Raw genomic sequence first — 10,647 nt, 5'->3', positions numbered from 1 at the left:
TTGTCCGGACTCCCGGATGAGATCCCGTACATCACCAGGAGCTCCGGAATGGTCCGGAGGTAAATATTGATCACTACAAGAAATATGCTCATACATGACGTTTTTTAAGATGTCGTTGATGAATTCGTCATAAATCTATGACGATTTCATCCGAGATCGTCGAAAACCGTTTGAGGGGATCAAATCTACATATAAATTACGACGATGTGAGGCAAAAACATCATAACCGCATAAGATGAGATCGTCATAACTTCTACGACGAATATAAAAATGTCGTAACATGTTCTAACTATGTTGACATGTCACTCGTGGGTCCATTCTATCCCACCTCATCCTAGTTTGTGAAGCAACCTACTATTCTGTCATTCCGAAAATTCTCGAAAAATTCTCATAAATACTTAGGATCATATATTTCTCAAATATGTGAAAACCCTTCATTCCATAGTTTAAAAATAATTCAGCAATATTCATTTTCCTATTCTATTCAGAATAGCACTTTGTGAAGGAAGTGCTATTTCTATTTCTTTGATTACCCTCATATTTTTGGGGCACAACTTCCTATCCAAATCATTGCCTCATGAAAACTTTCGTAAAAATTTGCCTAGTAAATCTTTCTCAGCAAATTTCCAAAGTTTGTGTTCAGCTAACACCTTTGTGAAGGAAGTACTAGATAGGAATATCCTGATGAGTTGAGTTTTTTCCACATCATCTATGTGCCTAAAACATAGCTCTCCACAAAATTTTAGCCACATCTAACAATCAATGTGAGCTCATCATCCAATCTTTGTTTCTGGTAATATTTTCATTTTGTGAAGCAACTACATTTTATAAAGAGCAAACTACGAGGCACGTGCAAACCAGGCCAAACAGGCCGTGCCGGCCGAGCCGGCCCAACTGCCCGCAGGCCAGGCACGACACGGGCCGGGCCTGTCACGGACTAATCGTGCCCGGGCCAGGCACGAGCACGCCATGGGCCGTGCCTGGGCCGCGACACCCAGCCCGCGTGCGAGCCCGGTACGACACGATTAGGAGGCGGCGAGGCGGCCGATAGATCTGGTGCGCGAAAAAGCCAGCAGGAGCGACTGGGCGGGAGCGGTACCGCGGGAGGGGCGCGCAAAAAAGCCAGCGGGAGCGACTGGGCGGGAGCAGGACCGCGGGAGGGGGCGCGCGAAAAAGGAGCGGGGGCGCGGTCAGCCGTCAGCGAGAGCAATTGGGCGGAAGGGGCGCGTGAAAAAGGGAGGGGAGGACGGGAAAGGGAGGTGGGACCGCGGGAAAGGGAGGGGCTGATTTTTTTTGCCTTTTCTATTTTTTTAATCACAATAGCCAGCGTGTCGTGGGCCTAGCGTGCCGGAGGCCGTCCCGATTAGGCGTGCGTGCCGTGCTTGGGCCTGGGAGGCTGGCACGCGGGCCGACACGACACGACCCGTATATTAATCGGGCCCAGGCGGGCCGTGCCGTGCCTGGCACGATTACGGCGGGCCGGGCCGTGCCGGGCCGGGCCGGGCCGGCCCGTTTGGCCAGGTATGGGCATGTGTAGTTTAAATTTGACCCGCTTCCTACCAAATCAACAGAAATTTATTTAAATGAACGAAAATAGCTAAAAGAGTCGGAAATGCATAAAAATTGGTTATCATCCATAAAATGTGGTATAAATTTAGTGTAAATTTTAGTGATGTCATTTTACAAAAATATTTTTGATAGTTGCTTCATAAAACACTCCGTTTTTAGCACTAAAGCATAACTTTAAAAAAACTCACGTTTGGAACCAATCAGGAGGCAGCCCACGGATCGCCCTCACTGTAGTCGATCTGAGCCGTCCACACCCTACCGTCGATCCATTCCACAGATCACCTTTTGTGAACGCACGCGCGAGACACACCCTCCAGCCTCCTCCCTCAGTCTCCTGATCCACATCCAGATCCAATCTCTCCGTAGCCTCCCTCTCCCGTAGCTTCGCCCCACCATGCCGCGGAGGCGGGGCTCCCGCGAATCCGGTCCACCGCGAGGCGATGTCGTCGGCGAGGCTAACCCAGAACGGCTTGGGGGCGGCGCTGGCGGGGGACACGAACCTCACGCCTGCTCGTCAACCCGCGCTGCGTCAACGTCGACGGCAGGGGCACGCCCCGGAGCGACAGGTGGCGCGCCCTCGTCTCCGAGGGCGCCGAGACCTGCCCCGTGATGTTTGCTGCCCAGCTCAGCGACCAGGCGCGCTCGGGGCTCGTCCGCCGCGGCTCCCTCGTGCAGCTCGACGAGTACGTCATCAACATGGTCGGCAGCTGAAGGCGGAAAGGGGGAGGGCGAGGGGGCCGCACCCGCACTCCTCCGGCGCATGCACCTTCTCCGGCCCCTATCGAGCACCACCCGCCACACGCGCAGCTCGACCTCGATCACGCACCACGGTGGCCAGCCATAGCGTTCCTGTTCGGCGCCTTGCTGGGGCTGGTGCTCGGCATCGGCATCGTCGTGGCATTCGCGCGCCTCGAGAATTCCCACGCCGAGAAGCACAGCGAGCTGGTACGCCCCCTCCCCCCTCCTCTGCGCTTCCAATTTTTGTATCCCGTCTACGGTGATCCGATGCGATTCGGTTGGCCGTTGGGTTCGTCTGTCAATCCGTGCCCGTGCAGGCGCTCGAAATCAGGAAATGCTGGGTTAGGACGCCATTGATTAGAAAATCAATCAATTGCTGGACATGTTCGGGATGCGGGTTAATTGTGGAGGCATGAGCGATTCATTTATATGAGCTAAGTAGTACTAGGCTTTGATCCTAATCACGCTTGTTGTTTCCAGTTTGGGTGCATTTACGGCTGTCATCAAGTGCTCCACCATCCAGTCCAACTCAGTTGGGCATTTCGACGAGCAGTTGGCGCGCGTCTAGCAGCGGGAGGAGGACGCCGGCATGGAGGCCTCCGACGAGGTGGCTCTCTTCCTTGGCGACCTCTCCGACCGTAAGGCTGCTTGGCTCGATGGCTAGGTGACGCTAGTAGCAGGCGGCAGCTCCATGCAGATAGGTCTGAATTACATTTCCTATTACTTCGGAGTCTTGTCTTATTTTTTTTGTATTTGAGATGAACCAGTGCTCTCATGTTGCACTAATTCTTAGCTAGTCGTCTGAACATGTTATTTCCCCCTGATAACTGTTTTAACTTTTGATTCCTGCCATCATTCTACGAAGAGTTAATACCACCATCGATACAAACACTTGTAGTGGTGGGAACAGAATCATACAAGAACTAAAAAACTCCAAAGAAGTGGCCCTTCAACTTAGCTAAGAGAACTTTTCCATACAATTCTGTTAAATCCGACGTACACCATCTATTTTCTCTTAACTGCAGTTGTTGCTGTTGCTGTCTCTCACAAAGAAAACTATAGCCGCTGCACAAGATTTGAACACGCGACCTATATCATTGTTTTACGTTGTGTTACCAAGACAACAAGCATCACTTGATATGCAAAGCAGAGACATCTATTTTTCTTTCAAAATGATATTTTGTGGTGTACTATAGTATGGTGCTAATGTTCTTGTGCTTGAAACATTTTACTGGTACTGTTGCAATCTTGTAGATACATAAAAGATGATCTGTTGTTGTGGTAATAAATCATTATGAAACATTAAACTCCAAGTTAGTTGATTCACCACTTTTGAGCCTTAAAAAGGAAATATCACATTGAATAACATGTCGACAAAATTCATCGTTCAACAGTACCAATAAATCTTTTTTTGTACATGAGTTCTATTCATTCAGATGTGATATACACGATCAATTTTCATTATTCAAATTTAACCTGTGAATAATAATTTCTTCTATGTAATTTTTCACTAACTAATAATTGCAAATCTTTAGTGATAGATCTTAACACCAAATTAATGATATCGGTTTTATGTCACAGAATGAAACCATGTATTTCTAGGTTTAATTTTATTGAAAACAAAATAAAACTGAATAATAAAAATATATGAGTTACTGGCCAAGGTTTGAATTTACCTACCAAAGCATGATTTATATATCCAAGGAAGACGAGTTATTATTCTATTGCATATTATGGGGAAAGAAGTTAGCAATGAGTCGTCTAATACAATCATCTAAATATGCATAATTCTATTTTGGAAATAAACTAAATAAAAAAGGATAATTATTTAGAAGAGCTTTCTCGGGCAAGTCGCCGCCCACCGTTCTGCTTAATATAACAGAACGTACGATAATACTTATTGTTTAATGGTGTACAAATTTTTAAATCCTAATTTAAGTATATGATGCTGCAAAAATGTTTAATTCTTAATTTTGGTAAATCACACTGACTAATAAGTCGTGCTGCTTGTCATGGCCATTGGTCATATTTTCTTGATATAGAAACTATCGGTCTTTGCTTTGAATGTAAAGCAATGCAAGTTGTCATGGTAACACGCATGAAAACCATATCGAAGGTCTTTTGTTCAAAGCTGCGCCGGAGCGCGTAGTTGTTTGTTTTCTATTTCTTTTTCCATCTATGTGGCTCAGATAGTAAACATTTATCTCAACTTTTGATGGATAGTTCCTTCTGGTTGGTGGCTATCTCGCGCGTGCTTTTAATTCATGTCATTCGAATGCCCCAGCCCCCAGTTTTGAATCAAACGTAGCTCATTTTTTAATAATACCCTGCATCCCACCAACAAGTTGGTCCACTATGAGAGAGAGAGAGAGATCGTCTGCAGCAGTTGTAGTTTTTTTGTGAGAGACAACAACAGTTGCTATTAATAGAAAATAGACGGCATACGTCGGAATTAACAGAATTGTATGGAAATGTTCTGTTAGCTAAATTGAAGGACCACTTCTTTGGAGTTTTTTAGTTCTTGTATGATTCTGTTTCCACTACTACAAGTTTTGTAACAATAGTGGTATTAACTCTTCTAGGAAAATGATAGCAGCTGTCTATATTATTTCCCCCTGATAACTGTTTTAACTTTTGAACTCTGAACAATGGAACATTCGTGTTGGGTAGGACAAGCTAGATAACAGCGTGATAGAGAGGTCATAGACATTTATATCTTCCAAATTGACCATGCATCAGCTTGTCTTTGACTTGGAAGTTTGTATTTTTGTTCATGTTTAGTTTCTTTTAGCCAATGCTACTAGTACTACATATAGAATGAACCAAATTCTAACAAGAATAAATAGGAAGCATAATTATATCTAGCTCCCTCGCATGATCACTCGGCCATATATAATTTGAGAACATAATTTCTAGATTCTCTGTAATTTGTAAAAAAGCAACAATTTCTGAATTCGCACTAATTTGAGACCATCTTGAATATCTTTGTTATGAATCTTTGTACTAAGTAGATAACTGTTGCGTTGGCCGTCTCTCACTGTCATACTGGTAGACATAACTTACATTCTATTGACATTTCACACTCGTGATTCTGAGAATGTCGCTGCAAAAACCAAAACAACACTTGCTGTGAATATGGTCAACAGACCTGAGAAGACAATACCAAACAGCAATAAATAATACTAGCAGTTATCCTGCACAGTACCTACATGTGGTCCAATTGTTTTGTAAATCATACTCTTATTATTATTTTTACCTTGCAACCATTTAAATTTTAACGCATCTAGAACAGAGTATTTGAATTCCGTCACTGTAATCTACAAACCTCTTACTGTTTTTTGCTCTTGTTTACAGGGTTCCACCAATGCAGGTGGGGATACCATAACCTTTCAGTGGTCGAGGATGTCGTGGAGAACTACTGGAGCGCACAGATACCCCTCGACATGATCTGGAACGACGACGACCATATGGATGCAAGGAAGGACTTGACGCTCAGCCCCGTGAACTACTCGCGCCCCAAGCTGCTGGCGTTCCTCGACATGCTACTGTTCCATTGGTATGTTTGTGTGGCTTGCTGGCTTGGTGTCATATAATGTGTTCGTACCATTTCATTAACATTTCATCTTCACCGTCGGTTCGAACGGAAGCCTATGATCATTTGGGAAATGGATCCCTGTTGATAGTCAGTAGTGAATCTCCTGTCAAGTATTTTGACAATAAGTCCATCCTGATCTATCATCTGGAATGCTTGTTAATATGCTAGAGGGCCGAGTTCTCAGTAAGAACTTTTGTCCTGGTTCCATGATTTTGGAGATGGATGTCGTAGATGTATTCACAGCCCATCGGTCGAGCCGTGACTCGTTGTTGTGCCGACCAATGACTCGGGGCTCTGTTCTGTGGTCACGCTGTCTGTGGTGGCCCATTTCAGTTTTGTTGCTTTCCTGTTTGACGGCAATAGTAACTTCTGTTAGATAGTGGCCATGATAAAATTATTTGCTTGTTTCCTGTTTGACAACTGTACTTGTTAATCTTGTTTACATCAATAGCTAGTCGTGAACAATAATAACTTGTGGTTTATATTTTGCCTTGGCGCAATGTAATCTCGTGCTACTCATTTCGAGTTGATAGGAAAACTGAAAACTTGAAATTGACTATTGTTATTAGTTGTTTTCATGTTCTTTGGTTTTTCCAAATAAAGCTGAGCACATAACTTCAAGATATGATGCTTCCTTGTTGATGATTGATGGAAGCTTGCGTTTCCTTGTATGATGTGTTCCCTTAATTTTTTTTATTTATATTGTGGTTGCTTTCTTAGGATTTTGTGAATAAATTCGAAATATATATTACCAATTCCGATGGGGAAGAAGATAACGACATGATTTTAGAATAAGAGCTAGCTTCCCAGATTGCTTGGTATTAGTGAAAAAATAATGGTACGTTAATTGAACTGACTAAGTTTCCTTCAGGTTGGTGTCCACAAGAGTGTTATCCTGGACTTGTGCATCCTCCTTCCCTAGAAGCAGCATGGAACCACCATGGTCAGGCTGCTCTTATTTCATGATGTGCCTTTGGTGACACAGCGTGGAGCCAACGTTGTTCGGCAGGAGTTTGGTCAGAAGTAGTTCTTCCACTCCGGCATAAGTGGTTAGCCACTGGATTCTCTCTCAGCTTTTTCTCTCGTTGATGCCATGCACACTTTACATATTTATTATGAGAAGAAAGTCTAGGCCTCGGTCTTTTTTTGGGTTTGCACAAGAATCATGCACTTTGCATAGCACTTTTAGGCCCCACGTTTGCTTACATGCAGGTTATGTCAGGTGTTTGGTTATTGCATGATGTAGTACTTTCTGTTGTAGACATTTTCCTCAATTGATACTCTATTGCAACGAGCTTAGAAAAAGAGACCCAAGCGGTCCATTTGTGTTTAGTTTAAATTTTTCATTGCAAGATATTCATGCTCCCACTGGTTGTACACACGATGATTTATAACCCTGCTGTATAATATAATTTCTTAAAGTCTTTCTCAGTTGCATGTTTTCTCATGATTTTGCCAGTCATATTATATTTCATTATATATGCATTACATAAAACGTATAGTATGTTGCATGTAATGAGTAATCACCCTTGTACATAAAGATAAAAGTGACCAACGACACTCGATGGGGAATGCGTGAGTATTTGTTATGATTAATAGTTGCATCTTCTTTCATGAGTAGACAATGACTAAATGGCTTGCTCCATTAATCTTGCCAACTAATGTTAATGAGGTTATGACAGGAATCAGTATGACAGGAATAGTTGCATCTTCTTTCATGAGTATGTTTCAGGGATAGATAAGTGTGACAGGAATCAGTACCAAATGAACTACCAAAATGCTATTTTTGATTTCTCTAAGTTGGTCTGATGCGTTGCAATTTAGTTGTCCCGTATTACTTTTTTTGATGCATACAGTTGTTCTTCATTTGCTACTAGTATCACATCATTTTTCCTGTTTGACCTGTATGAGTATTGCAGTACTGCTTGTGATGCTGTCGTCAAAGCTCTTGCTAGAGATGGAAGTCGAGGAAACTACAAAGAGGGAACAGTTGTTATCTGGAATAATGAATCTACCTGTACCTTTATGTTTGTTTTTGAAAGTGGAATGAATTCCATTGTAGTGACAGCAGCAGATGTTTTTGCTATAGTGACAGTAGTCCATTTTAGTGACGGTAGCAGATGTACCGAAGATGGAAGTTGAGAGTGAAATGAAGTCCATTGTAGTGTCAATAGCAGATGTGCCATTGTTCTATTTCTCAAGTGGAATTCTGTTTGTTTTTGCTATATTTCTGTGTAAGGAAATGTATTTAGGTGATGTCTTGTTGTGTTATGTAAACTTGGGAGGTGTATTATGTGATGTTATATCATGGATGATTTTAATTCGACTTGGAGTTTTGTTGATTTGAATATTAAATAGTGTTGGATTTTATATTGGACAAATAATTGGGGATTGAAAAGGCCCAACAAATAGAAATGAAACCAAGTTCTGGAACAAAAAGTTACTGAATTCAAAAATTAAAAAAGGCCAAAACTGAAACTGGATCAAATGTATTTGGGCATGAAAAGGCCAGGGCCCAAATTAGAATGATAAAAACAATTCAAAAAAACTAAAGTGGCTGAAAATAGGCCACGGCCCAAAAGAAGCCCAATAAGAAAAGCCCAAAAAAAAATAAAACGAGCCCATGTGATCAATTGAAATGGGTTGGGCTGATTTCAGCCATGACGTTTTGATTTCGTCGTAATTTTGCCACGTAGGACTGGGTTTGATTGTCAGCGATGATTTAGGATCGTCGTAAAGGTTACGACAATCCAGGAGTCGTCGTAAAGTTACGAGATTTTGACCAAAACGTCGTTGCTGTTCATTTCTGACGCTTGGTTTTTCGTCGTGTGATCGTCGTAAATGAAAAACCGTGACGATGTAGCGACGAAAAAATAGCGTAGTGTACTAGCATATTCCTTGTAGTGGATATATAGGAAGTCTTGTTTTGGTCACCGGAAAGGTTTCGGGCTCATCGTAGTGTACCGGGAGTGCCGGGAGGGTAACGTGGGGCCATCGGGAGGGGTGTCTCGACCAAAGAGGCCTCATGGGATGTGGGACGAGTCAAACCAGCCCCTAGTGGGCTGGCCGAACCAACCACTAAGGCCCATGCAGCTAGAGGTGGGAAAAACCCAAAGGAAAGGAAGGGAAGGACTCCAAGTAGGAAAGCAATCCTACTTGGAGTAGGATTGGAGGTGAGCTCTTCCAACTCCTCCTATTTCGGCCGAACCCCTAGAGGGTTTTGTGGCTGCCTCCTCCCCTCGCTCCCTCCTATATATACTAGAGGATTTAGAGGGAAAAGGTAACCCTAATTGCCACGTGCTCCCTCTACTTCTCTCTAGATCTGTTTTTCCTCTAGATCAGTTTTCGGCGGTGCTTAGGTGAAGCCCTGCTGGATTAGTTCACCACCACCACCACCATGCCGTCGTGCTAGAGAACTCATCTACCTCTCCGTCCCTCTTGCTGGATCAAGAAGGTGGGGATCATCACCGAGCTGTATGTGTGCTGAACGCGGAGGTGTCGTCTGTTCGGCAATAGATCAGGATGGATCGTGATGGGATCGCGGGACGGATCGTGATGAGATCGCGGGACGGGCTGCGATTTGGATCGCGAAGATGTTCCACTACATCAACCGCGTTATATACGCTTCCACTTAGCGATCTACAAGGGCATGTAGATTCACTCTCCCCTCTCGTAGATGATCGTTACCATGGATAGGTATTGCGTGTGCGTAGGAAATTTTTGTTTGCCATGCTACGTTCCCCAATAGTTTCAAAATTCGCATGTGCGGTTGTTTCGGAGATGCTATATGTTGTTTCCAGACTCATTTAAAATTCCTAGATGAGGTAGTTGTTCATGCTTCACCTCTTGTCGTGATTAACAACATTTAAAATGATTGTTTAGTAAAAACAACATTAACCGCATTCCTCTTAAATATGGAGAGTTATTATTTTGTTCTATGTATTTTCTCCTTCTCCATTTAAAATTGCTTAATTCATCGTCACCTTACACCTTGACCACCCATGTTAAACAACATTTAATATTGATGAGTACCTAAACGAGAGTGAACTAAATGATTCCAACATGGAATTTCGTCAATATGCAACTCATTGCATATTGAACTTGACTTAACGTGTAGAATTGGATGTTGTGTTTTGCCATGTCATGCATAATTAAATGGGCATGCATCATATTCGTTCGGGCATCATATCATGCATATGTTGTGGTGTTTATCGTGTATTGATTGTTTGTTTCCGGATTGTTTCTTCGCGATAGAGTTGTGAACCACTTCAAAGTGTGAGGATTCGTTCGACTACGCTGGATAGTCTACTTCACGGATTCGTTCTTCTTCCAAGTGAAGTCATAGGCAAGAAGATCATTTCCCTAGATACCACTACTATCATTGCCATGCTAGTTGTCTTGTTTTACGTTATGTATATCTCCTTACCACCTGTTATGTTCAGCCTCGCAACGTTGCCATGAAAATCCTATAAACCCCTCCACATCCCAGCAAACCTCTTTTTGGCTATGTTACGAACCTTCTTATAGCGTTGCTAGTTGCAGATGCAGTTGCTTCCATGTGACAACATGGGTTCCTTGTTATATCACCGTATTATTCCTATTTAAGTTAATGCACCTATATACTTGGTAAAGGGTGGAAGGCTTGGCCTTCTATCTTTGTCTTTTGTTCAACCTTTGCCACCCTAGTTACTTGTATACCGATGTTATGTTCCATAACTGAGCACTCCTAACATGCTTGGGGTTGT

At 43.0% G+C, this 10,647-nt stretch overlaps 1 protein-coding gene across 2 annotated transcripts; it reads left to right on the top strand.

The window, feature by feature from the left end:
* Window positions 1-1,861: 1,861 nt before the first annotated feature.
* Window positions 1,862-8,228, top strand: LOC123426325. Of its 2 annotated transcripts, XM_045110137.1 has the most exons (4): window positions 1,873-2,514; window positions 5,662-5,863; window positions 6,774-6,951; window positions 7,822-8,228. In XM_045110137.1, the coding sequence occupies exons 1-3, from the start codon at window positions 2,010-2,012 to the stop codon at window positions 6,880-6,882; spliced, it is 816 nt and encodes a 271-aa protein (XP_044966072.1). In that variant the 5' UTR covers window positions 1,873-2,009; the 3' UTR covers window positions 6,883-6,951; window positions 7,822-8,228. The 2 variants fall into 2 exon arrangements, with proteins under 2 accessions (XP_044966073.1, XP_044966072.1); XM_045110138.1 differs by lacking the exons at window positions 5,662-5,863; window positions 6,774-6,951; window positions 7,822-8,228 and adding an exon at window positions 2,788-3,002 and having other exon boundaries at window positions 1,862-2,514.
* The last annotated feature ends 2,419 nt before the right edge of the window (window positions 8,229-10,647 follow it).

Source organism: Hordeum vulgare, chromosome 2H (genome assembly GCF_904849725.1).
Source record: "Hordeum vulgare subsp. vulgare chromosome 2H, MorexV3_pseudomolecules_assembly, whole genome shotgun sequence".
Taxonomy (NCBI): domain Eukaryota; kingdom Viridiplantae; phylum Streptophyta; class Magnoliopsida; order Poales; family Poaceae; genus Hordeum; species Hordeum vulgare.
The sequence above is the reverse complement of the archived record's forward strand: the minus strand, read 5'-3'. Positions and strand labels throughout refer to the sequence as shown.